At 34.0% G+C, this 17,760-nt stretch overlaps 1 protein-coding gene across 8 annotated transcripts in view; it reads left to right on the top strand.

The window, feature by feature from the left end:
* Positions 1-11,544, top strand: part of LOC125656393 (uncharacterized) — a 20,934-nt gene extending 9,390 nt beyond the window's left edge. For 6 of the 8 annotated variants that reach the window (XM_056144884.1, XM_056144877.1, XM_056144880.1 and 3 more), the window contains 5 exons: positions 4,764-4,842; positions 5,129-5,358; positions 5,646-5,806; positions 10,490-10,671; positions 11,431-11,544. In XM_056144884.1, coding sequence (XP_056000859.1) covers positions 4,770-4,842; positions 5,129-5,358; positions 5,646-5,806; positions 10,490-10,671; positions 11,431-11,477 — 693 coding nt within the window. In that variant the 5' untranslated portion in view covers positions 4,764-4,769 and the 3' untranslated portion in view covers positions 11,478-11,544. Of the gene's footprint in view, positions 1-2,383; positions 2,442-4,763; positions 4,843-5,128; positions 5,359-5,645; positions 5,807-10,489; positions 10,672-11,430 lie in introns of those variants that run through there. The other 2 variants (XM_056144878.1, XM_056144885.1) reach the window with 2 other exon arrangements.
* Positions 11,545-17,760: the final 6,216 nt, after the last annotated feature.

Here is a 17,760-nt window from a genome sequence, read left to right as displayed (position 1 = left end):
AGAAAGAGCCTTCGAATGGTTTTACCTGTACGAAATATCTTACACGGGCCCTAACAGCCCGTGCTATGAATATTAATGTCACCTGACTAGGTGACAATGCTATCAACCAATAGATGTTAGGAAATGATAAACACGTACACGTGTTTAGGTATCTTCAATAAATACATTAATAACGCAAAGTGAAAAGGCGTTATAACGCGAAAAAAGGAGTAATAACGCGAGAAGAGGCGTTGTTACGCCTTTCCAAAAGGTGTTCTACGCCTTTCCAAAAGGCGTCACTACGCCTTTTCAAAATGCATTATTACGCTTTTCCAAATGGCGTTATTACCCCTTTTAAAAAGGCGTTATAACGCCCTTTCCAAGGGGGAGGGGTTATTACGCCTTTCAAAAATCGTCAACAAACGAAATCATCAAAAGCTGTGAATTTTCGGATCGTATGGGGCTTTAATGAATATTTGAAGGTATGTTTGGACATAAGAATAGTAGGAAAATATGTTAAGAATTTTTTTATATTAAATTTATGCGACAGCAACACAAGAATACAACGATATCAGGCCTCAACCGTGTGCAGCTTTTTGTGCGCTGTAAATCGAAGGTTTTTGATAAGGGGTGGATCTGTAGCTCTCTGTCCGTCACAATATTTTTTTTCAGAGAGCTACAGTTCTGCAGCTACCCATAAGTTTCCCTGTGTAGTTTTTATACCACTGATATTCCCTTTTGTACAAAGATCCCAAAAATGTAAAACATCACAAAAATAAGCCCATCTGGTTAAAAAAAAAAAAAAAAAAAAAAACACACACAGGCAATTTTTTTTAAAATTCAATTTTTAAAAGATAAATTCCTACTCTGATATGCAACATGACTTTGCTCGCTACATGTCAAAATGTCGCAAACCTTACCTTAATGAACATTTTAATGATCGACAATCGAAAACAAGACAAGGAGTAAATCCCAGAGATGCACGTGCCATAAAACTCAAAATGTGGGCAAATTCTGACGCCTAGCTAGGACTACAGTTGTCTGCAAATTATATAAAGAAAAGTGAATAGATGATTACTCAAAACAAAGGCTCAGGAATACAACTCAATGGATACAAATCATATCCAACCACAAATCATGGGTTATCTTATAGACAGATACACACACACACACACACACAGAGAGAGAGAGAGAGAGAGAGAGAGAGAGAGAGAGAGATTTTAAAAATAAAAAATGACAACAATCTAATAATTTTACAGGTAGTTCTAGTCATTCAGAATTTTTACAATATATTTTGTAAATGCAAAAATATATGAATTATTCTATATCAATTATTGAATATATTCAGTTGGTGATTTTGAATACAAATTTAATTTAATAAAAATTTACCCATGTTTATCATGAATAAAGAGGAAACAGACACTCTGTGATGAATGACATATTTTGAAAACATACGGCGGAATGAAACCACCAAACGACGAAAGTCAGAGAAAAATACTAAATTACGAAACAATCTTTATAAAGACTAATCATATTTTATGATACAGGAGATAGCTGATAACATTATTTGTGATACCGGTTGATACCGATATACATGTATGACACTGTCCCGATACATACGCTTGGCGTTACATGTAGCTATATAGGTAATAGGTAGGTGCTAGAGGTTACTGTCACCCCCAACCCCGGTCTGTAATTGTATGGTAACGAGAATTCTCTCCACGGGAAATTACATTGTATGTTGACAATGTTTCGGAATAATTAAAATAATATATCAAAGTTGTCGTAACCTTAACCTATGAAGTAACGTCGACAGACCGGTTTTAGTGCGTATCTTTAAAAGGCGCGTACAATGAACGCAGTGCTGTCCTGCTTATTTATCGGTATTATCACTGGAGAAACATACAAGATTTAGACCATCTTTAACAGCTGTTATCATATTTAAAAAAAAATATAACTAACTTATAAATGTATACCAAAAGGACAGTTGGTGAGATCATTAAATTCCTTTCTCAATTAAGGCAACGGTGAGTAATTTTCTACAGGCTATGTCTAACAAAATTCCATGTATTGATGAAATGAAACACTGGTGAATGATTTAAAGATTTCAAATATTATGATTTGTTTTATCAGTGCAGTGCAAAAGGTACGCATATACATGTAATAATTCTACTTTTTTCATTGCATGTAACAGTTTCATTTTTTACTCTTTTATTTCATAACGTTCCAAATGTCATACACATGAGCATAATATAACAATTGACGGAAAAACCATCAAATGAATCTAACATGAATTCCGAAGTTTGTTACGAAGAGAAGGTGCATGTACATACATACTGCCTATATTGCATGTTGTTTTTGTTTTTTTTATGTTTCTCAAATTTCAAAAATATACGAGGGAACGAAATACAAAATCAATAACGCTAAATGTGGACCAAGTCTAAACGGCGTGGTTCCATAAGGTAGGAAGATGTTGTTTTTCACAAATATTAACTATTAAATATTAACTAATATGTTTGAAATTCAAATAAATGATAATTAGGATGATCAACTAAAATGTGACGTGATATACGCTACATCTACTCTATTTTGCTTATAGGAGCTGTGAGGTTGATCACTGTTCGTTATCTTCGCCTTTCATCTATTGATCTTCATCATTGTCGTTTTTAAATGAATGTTTACCTGTTTAGGGGAATTTTGTTTCGTACGATTTGACTTCACAAAATTTTAACATTACACTATTACATAGGTCGCGTTTCTGTTGTATATGATTGTGATCAGACGGTACGGGGTCGAAAGAATAACCTCAAAACCGGAATTCAATATTCTTCAGCTACACGTAGGGGTCCGTGTTTGTCCAACTCTCTATTTTTTATTGCTTATAGGAGTTATCATACTGATCACTGTTCGTTATCTTCACCTTTCATGTAGCTATGACAGGATTTGTGTTCACCAGTGCGTTTGCATTGCTTGCTGGATTAGTGAGTCGCAGTCCATAAAATTATCAATACGGTATAGAATCTTTAAGTGAATTCATCATCACATAGGAAGTCCTAATTTTACATACATGTAACTTGTCCGTCTGGTGAATCGTAGCGAAACTAATTTAGTACGTGTCATGAAAATTAGCAAGCATACATGTAGGTAACTGCGATAATATCTGGAACATACTCATTGGAAATTTTCTCTGAAATGTCTAATAGTATTGTCTAAGCTTGAACAATTGAGAAACAGAACTACTATCAGCTACAAACTTCCGCCAATATTTGTTTGTACACAAACCAAATCTATATACCATGAAACATCGACGGAGGAGTTTGCCATTAACTAGTGTAAATTTAGTGTACCATGTGACTTTTGTGTGTTTCTAGATGTGTGTGACGTCATATTTCTGTGTTCAAAAAAAAAAGAGTTGCAGCCATTGTATTTGTCACCGTAAAACCTACATGTATCATGGCTCAAATGAAACTATTGTACATACCTTTACGTATATTTACGTAGTTTACAAGCGCAGAATATGTCACTTTTTACGAAGTTTTCATAACTAAAGCAAAACAATTGCATTCATTTACATATCTTGTCATTTGTGGACGACAATAAAAGGACAATAATAACATCTTTTTAGTGCTATTGATACGAAATTAAAACTAAATGGATATTTAGAAAGAACAGGTAGTCCGTTACCAAAATCGCAAATTTGATTATCCCAGGGGTAGATGTTTTGGTATCAGGATGGGGCCAAAATGGTTTGTTATTGAATATGTGAACAATAGAACATATTTATTTTCTTGATAACTACCATTCCAATTCTTTTCAAGTTTGGTATGAAGCATTTCTGGGACGGGGGAGGGGGTTACATTGTACATTTCATGATTTCTACACCAATGGGGCCTTAGGGTCAGGACAAAAACTGGACAAAGTTTCAAAAATATTCTTCTCTATAACCGCATATCTTAATGAAAAACTAAATGCATAGTGACATAGAACAGAAAGATGTTCTACCAAATTTGTGAATTTCATGACCCCCTTGGTAGATATTCTGACTCTAGGGCGGGGCCAAACTTGGTACATAGTGTCTGTGTAGAACATCCAAACCATTTTCTTTAATGGTATTGATACTAAATTGAAACTAAATAGATACATGTATTTGGGAGTTTTCCCAAATGAATAATTTGCTCGGAAACGAGTCCGAGTACATATGAGTTTGACAGCTTTAGTATATAGTGATATCACAGTTCTATTTGTAGAAAAAATATGTTACTCTAGATGTTTTAATTGTCGAATTATATTACCAATGCATGGGGTTTCTTCGCATGAAATAAACAAACAAATGAAACAATTAATATTATTAGCTATGTTTGAGATATGTGAAGTCAAATAAAAGATTCCATCGGGTTTTGTGTTCTTAAACATTTCCACAGAAAACCCTACAAAAACACAACTGGGTTCTCTGGAAAAACCCACGGGGTAAAACTCCTTCAGATTTGAGGTTGGGTAAAAATTCCTATTTGTTTCTGAAATGTATAGTGTGGGTTAATTCAATGTGGATTCTTACTCCATTTAAACATCGAAACTAACCAAAATGTCGATTCTTTTATTCATTTATTTCGTGTGAACAAACTCTAGTAATTGGTATATAACTAAAGCGGAAAAGGCTGTGCAACATTTGTCAATTCTAGAGTTGTCCGTCATTGTTTATCAAACGTTTAAGAGAAACGTTTTCTCTAAAATGTGTTATTGACTACACAGTAATCCATGTATAAAGCACTCTAATACATTTGTAGAGAAGGATGACGTTTGGAATAATATTTCTGTTCTTGGTCACGTGCTGCAGTTTCACATATGGATTAACGCCCTGCTCTGGTTTGTATATTCGTATTCTGAAAACTAAGTATTATTAACAATCTTTTTTCGTAAATCTCTGAGTATTAAGTATTCGCAAATGATGAAACCTAAATACTTTAGTTGTCGACGACAATTGTTCACAATATGTTTTACACGCAGAGAAAAGCTAATGATTGGTGTGTGGTATAAAGAACGAACAAAATCTATTTTTATCGGTATTGTATAACAAAATAGGATTGACACATGTATATCACTTTGTGACTACCGGTATTATAGAAATTGGAAACATGTTTTCTTTTATTAGGGGACTGGGAACTCGTGTATCATGCAGTGAGCGGCAACGGCCAAAGTTTCATGGACACCTGGCAGAAAAAGTTCACTAAAAAGTGCGAGCCCTTTACCGATAATTGTCAATGCTACTACCGGGAGGGTTGTCTGTCGCCAAAACTGCGAATGGAAACGCTAGGTGTCACTCCAAGAAAAATCCTCAGAAGTCCAAAAATTGACTATTGGAATTGTCTCAATATTAAAAGGGTGAATACTCCGGGAAAGCATTATTAAGTTAGCGGATATTGACATGTTTTACAAATTCACTAGAATGAAAATCATAGACAGTGTCTACAAGTGTACAATCGAATGGTTGCATTTGAAATTTTATTGTTCGATTCCATTCAAGCCCACAAAAATTCATTTCACGTTTATATGAATATCAACACTTCTACTGTTCTGAAGAGAACAAAAAAATGTATTATCCAAGATACATGTAACTTTCCCCCACAAAAATAATGCTTCTTATCTACAATGTGTAATTCTTATTAAAGGTCAGAATGGAGTTGAATAAGGAAAGCAAGACTGTGGCATTTATTGAATTCAATGGACAAGGATCCAACTACATGAACTGGTTCCACCGAGGTAGAGTCTTGAAATCTAGCTGGATAGACCTGAGAAGGAATGGACGTTTCAACTTCTTTTCAATGAAGAAGTAAATATCAATGGACATTCTTAATTATTTTTTATCTTTAAAATGCAAGTGTATTTAGTTCATCATATTCATGCATATTCAATTAATTTAATTCCTTATTGATGAATTGGTATTTTTATGGAACAAACATTATGCATCTGAAAACCATATCAATCTTATACTTTCAGAGCATGATAGATAACATTGCATGTAAAATACGTATGGTGTATTTTGATAAAGATATATCATTTACATCCCATGGATCGTGTAAAATTTCCAGAGTCTTAAGTCTGCATTACAGACAAACATCGCATAGAATGCGAAAAATTCGTGCAACAAATTGAAAGGAAACTAATCATTGAAAATGCGTTTTTGATATTATTTTCAATGTTATACGATATAATCTAACTTGGTGCAGTTTACGCTAAATGTAATCCGCGAAGAAGCGTAAACTGCACCAAATTTGATTATATTGTAAAACATAGGTCAAAATTAGCTTTACTCCTTATAATTCAATGAAAAAGACAAAACTACAGTGTCCAAGTCTTACTTTATCAGTGGCGTATTTAAGGGGGGGGGGGGGTAGCTGACGCGAGCCCCCCTAATATTTTCAAATTTAAGGTAAATCATGGTATCTTGTTTAGAATTGTACTAAACGATAAAAGAAGCAATAATTTCTTCCCCTCTCGGAGAAATAAATGACAAAATCGTTGGTTTCTTGAATTACTTTATTGGGAGAACTTGATTTTTCCCCCCAAAAGCCCTTACAATTTGCGTCATTTTATTAATTTCACCTTATTAAAAATGATAGAAATAGTACAAATGACTAAAAAGGAGACATATTTCAAGCCCTATAAAATCTGTAAAATCCAGGAGCTTCCGGGGGAAAATGTAAACGATAGCAGACGCACTAGTTTCTTCCACTCTCGGAGATCTTTTTTATTGAATTAATTTTATTGGGAAACTTACATTTTTTTCCAAAACCCCTTAGAATTTGCGTCATTTTATTAATTTCACCTTATTAAAAATGATAGAAAATAATAAGAATGACTACACATGAGACATATTTCGAGCCCTATAAAATCCGGGGGCTTCCCTGTGCCCCCACCTTGGACAACCCCGGATCCGCCCCTGTTTATAAAAATGTTTAACAAACATTAGAATTTACATACATTGTTTTTGCACAGCGAATGGATTGGCTTAGCATCATACCGACGAGGTGTCGACCTTGAAGGAAGCCATCTTGGTTCATTTATCAAATTTGAAAACGGAAGATGGAGTTTGCAACAAATCTTGAAGTCGCTCCAACAGAAAGTACTAGAAAGTTTAGATCAGACATCACACAAAATATGTCCTGATCATTTAGGCCTACCAATATGCGATTTTTGACTTTTCTATTTTTCTATGTAAATATTCTATCGTCTTGAGGAAGGGACAGCTTGTCCTGAAAATTTGACAATTCACTGTTGTTCGTGTCGTTGGTCATTTTAGTGCTTTTTATATCCTTTTTTATTTGACCTCGTATCTAATATATATATATATATATATATATATATATATATATATATATAATCTAAAAGAATAAAATCCAAAATGATCACATAATACCGTAAGCAACGATCGTTGATTATTATATGATCAGTTTGGATTTTATTCTTTTAAATTATCTAACAACTGTGCCCATTTCTTCATTCATTTTTTGACATTAGAGAGAGAGAGAGAGAGAGAGAGAGAGAGAGAGAGAGAGAGAGAGAGAGAGTTTAATCAGTTTCCACAGCCTAATCACAAATACTCACCGAATGATATATTGATGGAAATACATTTCGTTTCTCCCATTGCAATTAAAGCTCTGACCTTGAATTTCTTATTTTAGCTTTAATGAGTATTCCCAAAATTGCGACAATTTTTTGACCTTCAAAACTTTCAAACTATGTTAAAACAATATCAGGAATCATTACAAGTGTGGATATATATCTTCATATTTTGGTTTCAAAATTGCGGCTTTGATTTGGGTTTTTTTTAAAAAGGGGGGATGTAAAGGAAGAAATGTATTGACCTTGAAAAGTAGTATATTATAAGTATATCTTCTTTGACTTCTAAACCACGATAAAACATTATTCTAAATATTCAAGAACGGATTCACATAGATCTTTATGTTTTGATATTAGAATTTCAGGATTGCGGCTTTAATTTGTTTGACCTTGAAAAATGTATTAGCATTAAAAGTAATACAGTATCTTTTCCTCAGACTTCTCTTTCAATCACCTTTTGGATTATTAATTTTAGTGCAAGATTTATTTGTTTATTAATTGGTTGTGTTGATTTTGTATTTTAATCGTGTTCTTATAGTAATCATATTATTATTTTTCGTTGTCGGCACTGTTTACCATATCCAAATCCACAATGCTACGGACTACCAAATAATTTTTAAAAAACTTAATCACTCCAAATCATTATCTTCCCACCATTTTTTTTCACAATCACGTTGTTTTGGAAGTTTTTTCTCCAAAGTCTGGTTTCTATAATTTTGAATAAATAATTCTATTTTTATTCCGACCTGATGATGGTGTACACTCTTTACACCAACGTCTGTAGACACGCTTACATTTGTACAACGAAACCAATTTTATCAATTCAGTACATCAGTGCATCATTCTTGTTAATAATGTAGATTATTAAAATTTGTCGTTTTCGTGGTGTGTGATATTTGTTTATGTAACATATGTCTCTTGATAAAGACGCGTTATATATAAATATTTACATTTGCCAATGCACTTCCTTATATGACAGTACTAATGAAATCGATGTTCAATTTCGTATGACATGAATTTGGTCACGTGATCAGTTTGTTCTTGCGTATGAATACAATCACCGCTTCAAAAGTCAGTTCCTGTATTTTCACCTGGCTTCTTGCTTATGCAATGCAGTGGGATATTTAGACACCCCCCCCCCTCTCGCCACAAATTTAAATAATAGAAATAGTGTGAGTAAAATTCCAGATTGGCACCCAAAATGGCTGAGTATTCTGGCTAATACTTGACTTTCACCCCCCCCCCCCTTTCGTAAAACCTGGATCCGCCACTGCAATGATATCATAACAGAAACAAACGCAGCAGGATATTTATACAGATTTTATTTTGTAAACAAACAAGATTTCCTCAATTTATAAAAGAGAAACATTAAACATATCATTCTGTTGTTTCATTTTAAACAGTTTTAAATACCGTCTTCAACTTCTGCATGACGATTTTATAAAGTTCTGATATTGGAAGCGAAGACATGTAGACAGAGTTATAAGCCTATTTACTTTATGATGATAAGTTAACCTGTTGTGTCCTGGCAACTTCCATCACGGCTATGACTCAGCATGATCATAAGCGAGGCTGGTTTCGAGGCTCGAAAAATTTAGATGTTCATGTCAGGGTACCGGTGCGAGTCTTCATTAAAATCCTACAACAGAAATTGCTCAAGTGAACAAAAACTCCGTCAGTTCGTTTTATTTTCTTTTACACACACTGAATGTAAATAAAAGACGCAACCTACTTGCACTTTGTCTAAATCTGTCCTACTGTCTTGAATCGTGCGTATCGTCTCCTGCATGGCTACGTTTACCACGAGTCCTAACGATGAACATACTGTTGTTTCTTTCCAAAAACCTGACTAAGCTTAACGTTAACTTGACCCATCATATCCACCATCAATTCTCTCAGATCCTTTGAATTTCTGTCGAAATCTGTGATCAACAAGCGTTTTCAACTGACGCGACCAAATCACATCACGGATGTATTTTACTCCGCTCTTCTTGTCGTTATTTCAGTTAACTTTAAGTTCTAAATTACCTTTATTTTACACATGTTTCGTCTTTTTTTTTTTAACATTTTCAATTAAATATCTCTATCTTATATTCTATTTTATATTGTTCCTAATTTTTTATTCGATAAAACTCTAACGAATTATATTTTGTGTTCTACGATCGTTATTTTGGTCATCTGCTACATAATCATGGGAGCTCGGTAAGAACACAAATCAAAATAGAAAATATAAATATAAGAAATAAAATATCATTTTTGAATGTTATTGGGATATGACATGAAGTTGGTACGTGATCAAATCTACTATAACGCCCTTCGGGCGTTATAGGATTTGATCACGTGACCAAATTCATGTCATATCCCAACAACATTAAAAAATGATATCTTATTTCTTAAATACATACATACGTAAGTGCGTGCGTGTGTGCGTGTGCGTGTGTGTGTGTGTGTGTGGATGATGTGTGTGCGTATGTGTGTCTGTGCGCACTAACTTTTTTCACTACTACAAGATTTGTTTGATGCTAACCTAAAATTCTATTTTCTACAAGCATGCATTAAACTTTCAAGTATGCATATTTTGAAAAACAAAATAGTGGGCGATTTTTCAAAGGCAATGTCAATAGAACAGACAAGAAAGAAATACATAAATTGCAAAGTCTTTCATTTGTAAGCGATTCTAAAAGATGTTTCATGAGGTGCCTTTCAAATAGATACATGTAAAAGAATAGAGTATGTGTCCTGGACAATTATATGTATAAATTGAATACATTCGAAAACAGAATTATTATGGGCATGAATAACAAATTTAAAGAACAAAAATCAAATAGACACGTAGGGAGAACAGTGAATCGAATGTAGAAAATTGTTGAATTTCGGGTATTCTGCTACACAGGGAACAACGGCACGGCAGACATTTCTTTATCAATAAAAGTTACGGTGGGTGTCCCAATGATAAAGGATGGCTTGTTGTTATGGACGCCAAAGGATCTAAACCATGTCGCTGGGAAAAGCAGAGACGATATCCCCAATTTCTGTACAGTAAAGGCAACAAATACGGAAGATGGCGGAGTATGCGTATGTGTTTTATTATGCTATAGAAAAATCATTTCTGAAATGCATTTGATATTCATTGAACTCGTAATAAATCAAATTTGGAATCCTTTATTTTGCCACGATTCGTAATGTTAGCTAATTTTTGTCCCATTGTGAGTAAGATTCGAAGTCCATTATCCGTTTGCTGTCGTTGTAAAGTAATATGCAGACTAACAGATTAAAAACAAGTTTCCTTAACTCACGACATTGTGTAACAGCTTTGGTGTTAAGATGTTCGGGTAAGCATTGATGGTATATATGAGATATTGTCATGTAAGAAAATAGTTATATTTGGTCAGATTGCATCATTGTAGAGTTCCTTCGTGCAATTTTCGAGGCACAGCAAGGTACTAGAATGTAATTATAAAAACCCCTATTTAAAGATAAGTAGCCTACTAAATGATATGGAAACATTTTAACAAAATCAATATATACATTGCGGGTCATTTCGTAGATCTTGTAAGCAAATTTTTAAACATTGACATAGAAAACATACTTCTTGTAAGACCACAGCAGAAGAACAACGCATTATGCACGAGTTTTTAGGCTTCACGGGAAGTTTGAGAAAAACAAAACATATATAGTTGTATATATCGTAAGCTCTTCTGATGCAATTCAATGCCCAAATTAAGGCTCTATATGTTTTACTTGATAAGAACATAGTTACTCGGTTTGATATGAGGGTTTCTGCTTTTGGTGTATATGTAATTGGAATTAATGGAGTATAATTTTCATTCACAGGCTATGGAAAAGCAGATGTCCTAAATATCTACATTAAGAGAGGTTGAAAGCAGCGATGACCTGAGATGTACATAATGCTATCAGTCTGCATGTACATTAAATTTCCAAGATAAATTCTGGGGGGTTTATTATTTATATACCAATTATGACAGGGATCGACTGTTGTATGGAAAATATAGTTATATTTCCAGAGAAATTGTGAATTTGAAAACATGCGTTGCACGTGTACGGTAAATAAATCTACCGCTAAGTATAATTATTTCATAATGGTACAAAACTACGTGAAGTGTTCGATACTCTCTCGTGTCTCTTGTGTCAAGCCAATGTAATGCTTCCCCAGTTATACCTCATATTTGTGTCATTTTTTACATTGCAATAAGCATAATTAATTTACGAAATTGCAACTGAAATTCGATATCACTATATCTCTACAGCTCTTGTCAATTATTTCCAAATAATGACAAACATCTATCCTCCTCCCTGAGATTTATGATTTATGACACTTTATGAGATTTGTTATTTATGAGATTTATGATTTATGATACTTATTCCCTCTAGAATTAAGGTACATATGTTCTAAGTTTTATGTTAAATGTTATTAAGGATATCAATACACTGCATTATTCTATAAATAAAATGAAACTTAAAACTATCAAATATCGTTTAAAACTACGGTTGGAGAGATATAGATAAGAATAATTATAAAATACAGCCTCTCTTTTTACACGGTATGTAAGGCGGGTTTTAACACATTTATGTATGTAAAATGCAGGGTTATAAAGTACATGTATGTCCTAAACAAAGGGTGGAAACTACGTAACCATTACTACTTCACCTGGCTACTTAACTTTTTTTTAAAACTATTTTGTTTGATTGTTTACATGAGAACATTTTGTATCCTTACAAGGCGACAAATATGCGCTTCGTTATGACGTCATCACATGCATGGTTGCTATATTTGACTTCACCGGGATGAATATTGGCTAAATTTTCACTAGATTTTGAACTGGACCTAGTCGTTGTGATCAGTTCTGCAACACTGCAGCCATATTTCCATCTTTTTTCCAACTGAAAATCTTATTTAGTGATATTTTATGCTATTTCACTAGTATACATACTACTTTAAAGGACTGCGTGCAAGTATTTTTCAAACGTTCTGCCCTTCATGACAGTATAACCCACTAGCTGATATTTGCCATTGTCAGGCAAAACAAAACCCTTTCATAAGTCTTTTTAAAAGATTATATGATAGTTTATTTTATTCTTCTGCCAAAGACATGATGAATGCGAGTATACTTGATGATCATTTGACTACCTAGTGTAACGTGTATGGTCGGGTTCTTACAAGGGATATATATACGTGTGTGTGTTTTCTCTTATTCTATCTGAGCTAATGATAGGAATGATTATGCAGTCCGCTCTATCTGAGGGGAAATTACACAGTACTAAATTTTTCTCTTATCTAGAGACTGGGACTGGGTAAGGGCTACTTCTTGCATCGTGTTTCTCCCCTAGGTTCCTATTGATAGAGAAGAGCTGGGTGTCTCAATCTTCTTCAGATCTACTATAACCAGAACTTAACTTCAATTCTCTAGGATTATTTGCCACTGATGCTTATAACTGTTTTGACTTTATTATGTTCTTACTCTCGACTTCTTCCCTTCTTATTAGCCCGCCGACTTCTTCAGCTAGCTTCTGAATGACTGACTTCCCCAAAGCTTCGCTTTATATACCCTTTGGCTTGTCCATACCAAGGGTTGTCAGAACATACCACTATATATATATATATATATATATATATATATATATATATATACAGTAGAGCCTCGTTAATCCGGACACTTTGGTTCCCAGCAAAATCGTCTGGATAATTGAATTGCATAATTTCTATCTTTACATAAGTAACCAATTATATGCCTACTTTATTGATGCATAGTGAATTAAACACATTCTATCATTGGATTTAACCATTTGCATTAGTAAATAAATTATGATGATGTTAACATTTACATGTATTTTAAAGCACTAAAATTTAACGTACGTGTTCAGTGTATTTGCCTATACTTACATTGTACATATACCATATATGAGCCCTACAAATAAATATACAAAACTGTGTACCGTATGCACTAAACAAATAATGAAGCACTTTATGTAGCTATAAGTAAATAAATCATTAGTAACTAACATAATCATTTACACTTCAAACATTTCATCACACTTTTACTTCTTAAAGAGGCCGGTAATTTCCATCTGTCACGATTCACGGGTTCGGCGGTCTGTGAAAACAATCTTCATCGTCCAAAGTTGATATAAGAAATTCGTGATTACCATGTCAGTTGACAACATTCTTTAACCAAAATTCCATCTGCCAGAGTTTATATTTCTTATTCTATAATTATCCAAGACAATATCGGGAGAACAAAATCATTTAAGCACGTAATATCAAGACCTACATGCACTACTGCTTTGATTTAACCACGCGCACCTATTATTTTCATGATGCGATAATAACGGAACAAAACTCTGGTGAAACTAACATTACGGGTACATACAACATTTAATTGTCATTTTCCTTAAAATGATAATTCTCTCACTTCTACCCAGAGTTTAAAAATTCGAAAGCAATAAAGCTCTACAACATCGTAACAAGAATCAATTGTACACTGGTACATTCTACATGCGTGCCATTCTAAACGTTAAAAACTTACTACATATACATGTACATGAACATACATGTATATTTCGCGCCAATCAACAGTATAAAATCCAGAATCTAGAAGTATAATCTACACTCTTTAGATTTGCAAAAGCCGATAATCAATTTACGAATCAGTACAACTGATATGTCTAGCAGTTAAAAAAAAAATTAACATTACGGCATGATGTTTAATTTATTAATACTATCAGGCTACTGATCAAGACTATAAAATAATATCTACAGATTTATTTGCAAAATTCAACACTACACGCAATAAAGATCTTGTGTGCGAAAATTGGGAATACAATGTCTCGATCGGCACGTGCTATGTACCTGACATATCATCACACACCACCTAATTATAGGGAGGTTTTGACAAGGTACAGGTAATCGCTTCAATTAGACAGTTTGGCTTGTTTTCTTTAGAATTTACGCCTTGCTAAAGTTCTCCGACACAGACCTTCCCTAAACAAAATTACCGTCCGGATTAACGGTACAATTTTCAATGCATTATAACGTTTTGTAGTAAAAAGTGACCGTCCGGATCCGGAACGTGAATTTCCGGATTAATGATGCAAAATGATGTATAAAAATTCCATTCCCTAGAAAAATCGTCCGGAAGGTGAAGCGTCCGGATTAAGGTATTCAATGTGTAATGACCATATTTCATATCTAATAAATGGATGGTGGAATTTTTGTAATCATGGTATCATTTTGAAGGGTTCATCAAATAAAAATAATCCACCGTAGGAATTTTCAAAATTTTGTTTACTGCTTGATTTATTTCACCTAGGATTTAACATTGAAGTATATGGGAAAAGCATGTTTTATTACAATATTTTAAAAAGAAATTATATTTTCACACAAATCTCTTGGTAGAAAGTTACAAACACTTTCTCTTAGTGAAAATATGAAATAAAATTAATCATTGACCACACACATTTTTAGAAAATTAGATTTTTCTTGATTTTACAAAGGGCAGACAACTCTTCCAAAAAGTCTAAAGTGCAAAAAGGTCAGCTTCTAATCATTTACCAGTCATGTGAATTTCATCTGCTTCACTTTCATCATTATTTAACAATAAACATTTATGTTGATCTAAATCCTTCAAAACTGTTCATTATCCTTTCATTATACATGGAATACCTTAATGGGGTCCGGATTACCTATTTATATATATATATATATATATATATATATATATATATATATATATATATATATACCTACAGATTTATAAGTTCAAAACAATATTAGGTAGGCCGTACCATTGATGATTCGGATATGGTGAACAGCGAAAAATAATGATTGCCAAAAGAACACGATCAAATAACAAACAAGATCAATCTCAAGACACAGATCTAGCATTAAAATCAAAATCAACAATCAAATAGGTGAATGGGAGAGATTCTAAATCCACATAGGTTCGGATTCGCATGACTCTTTGTGTTGCGATGTCGGGGTTTCTAGAATGCGGCTTTAATTTGTCTGACCTTGAAAGGTGTATTACCTTGAAAAATTAGATCTAGCATTAAAATCAAAATCAACAATCAAATAGGTGAATGGGAGAGAAGTCTAAGGAAAAAGATACAGTATAATTTTTCAAGGTAATACACCTTTCAAGGTCAGACAAATTAAAGCCGCATTCTAGAAACCCCGACATCGCAACACAAAGAGTCATGCGAATCTTGAGATTGACCTTGTTTGTTGTTTGCTCGTGTTCTTCTGGCAATCATTATTTTTCGCTGTTCACCATATCCGAATCATCAATGGTACGGCCTACCTAATATTGTTTTGAACTTAATCAGTCCATATCATTATCTTCCCACCATTTTACTCCATAATCACATTGTTTTGTAAGTTTTCCCTCTAAATGTATCTGATTTCTGTAATTTTCAAGAATAATTCTATTTTCATTCCGACCCGACCATGGTACAAACTCTCTAAACCATAGTCAGTAAACACGCTTTACAACGAAACCACCACCATTTTTATCACTCAGTACCACAGTGTATCACTCTTGTCATCAATGTATTTTATCGATACTTGTCGTTTTTGCGTGTTATTTGTTTATGTAATATATGTCTCTTGATAAAGACGCGGGTTGCGTCGAAAATTCGAGTTTTAAATAACCAACAGTGTCGTGGCCTTTTCAGTGCTTTTATAAATTTCTTTACTGGCCTTGTATCTTCTCAGATCCGACACTTTAAGAAAGTAGGGTGTTGTTGGGTTTTTGTGCTTATATATATATATATATATATATATATATATATATATATATATATATATCCTGTACCTGTTTCGATATACAAGATACACACACGCAAAAACTAAATACAAAATGGTTCTTTTGAATCATGTAACCAAATCAGGTCACCATAAAACCATAGCATAAGGGATGTTTAGTCAAACCAAATATCTTATTTCAGTTTATCTACTATTTCACCATCCTTTTGATACTTTTTCAGAACGCGTATTGTTTTCTGATGGCTTTTGGCCCTGGTTGCATCCACCTTAAGTTATGTGTGTGTTCCGACGTGAGCAGTTATACGCTTCACATTACAGCAAGGGCAGTGCTCAATATCCAAGGGCACCTCTTGAGCATCTGTCGTGTTGCTCCTTTGTTTGTCTTCTGTTTCAACTTCAAAAACATCTCTGGCGATTGTTTCAACTGCTCGTCTTTTCACGCCTGGTAAACAGGGAGCAATCTCCTTCCTTTGTCTACGTCCAACTTCAGAATCTTTCACCTAAAAAATAAGCTCTCCAGGATCATCCTGCCAATCCTCACCTGCACAGTCCTGGGACTTGCACGGAGATTTTTCCACTGGAACTGACCCCACTGCTTCACCTTGCTCTTTCAAAGAACGTACTCTACTTATGTGTCTTGTTAGGACTGTATTCTTGCTAAAAGCCGGCTCACACAGCTCACACTCAACTTTTTGTTGTTGATATCAGCCATGCCACAAGCCAAAAGATGGCTACACCACTCGTCCTGAGACGGAAGACGAGGTAAGCATATTGAACACAAGAATCCCAGCTTCCGGGGTGTAGTTTTAGTCAACGGCATCTTGATCTTTCTGGATCTAAAAAAAGAAGTTGTTTGTTTTAAACAATACACAACATACCAGTCTATACTACATAATTGAATTCATAATCTGAGTGTAATGCAGGCCTTTTACATTACCTAGATTATGCTAATTCTAATTCATTCAGTTCCGAGTTCCCCAATAAATCTAACTTTAACTCATGGTCGTTTTTCATTTCTACTTTTTTGTTGTTCGTCAGTATTCTCCATTTCGTTACTGAGGACCTGACTCCCGTAATGTCTCAACCTATCTACATGTACATAGAGAGTATTTAAAGTGCCATCTTTGCTTATTGGATATGTAACATCAATGAGATTCTCTTTTATTGTATATGGGCCGTACCAGAAACATAATCGGGGCGCTGACCTTTTTCTACACCCCTCCCTGACTTTCATTAGGTCTGGTACACCAAACCTGGTTATGAATTGTTCTACCAGGACTTCGACCACCGTTTGTGCCTCCATGTTCTTTAAAGGATAATCTTCTGTCCACTTGGTGAAGTAGTCAGATATTATCACAATATACGTATTACCATTGTCGGTT

Source organism: Ostrea edulis, chromosome 7, assembly GCF_947568905.1.
Source record: "Ostrea edulis chromosome 7, xbOstEdul1.1, whole genome shotgun sequence".
In the NCBI taxonomy this organism is placed as follows: Eukaryota; Metazoa; Mollusca; class Bivalvia; order Ostreida; family Ostreidae; genus Ostrea; species Ostrea edulis.
Note: the sequence above shows the minus strand (reverse complement) of the source record. Positions and strands in the feature narration are given on the sequence as shown.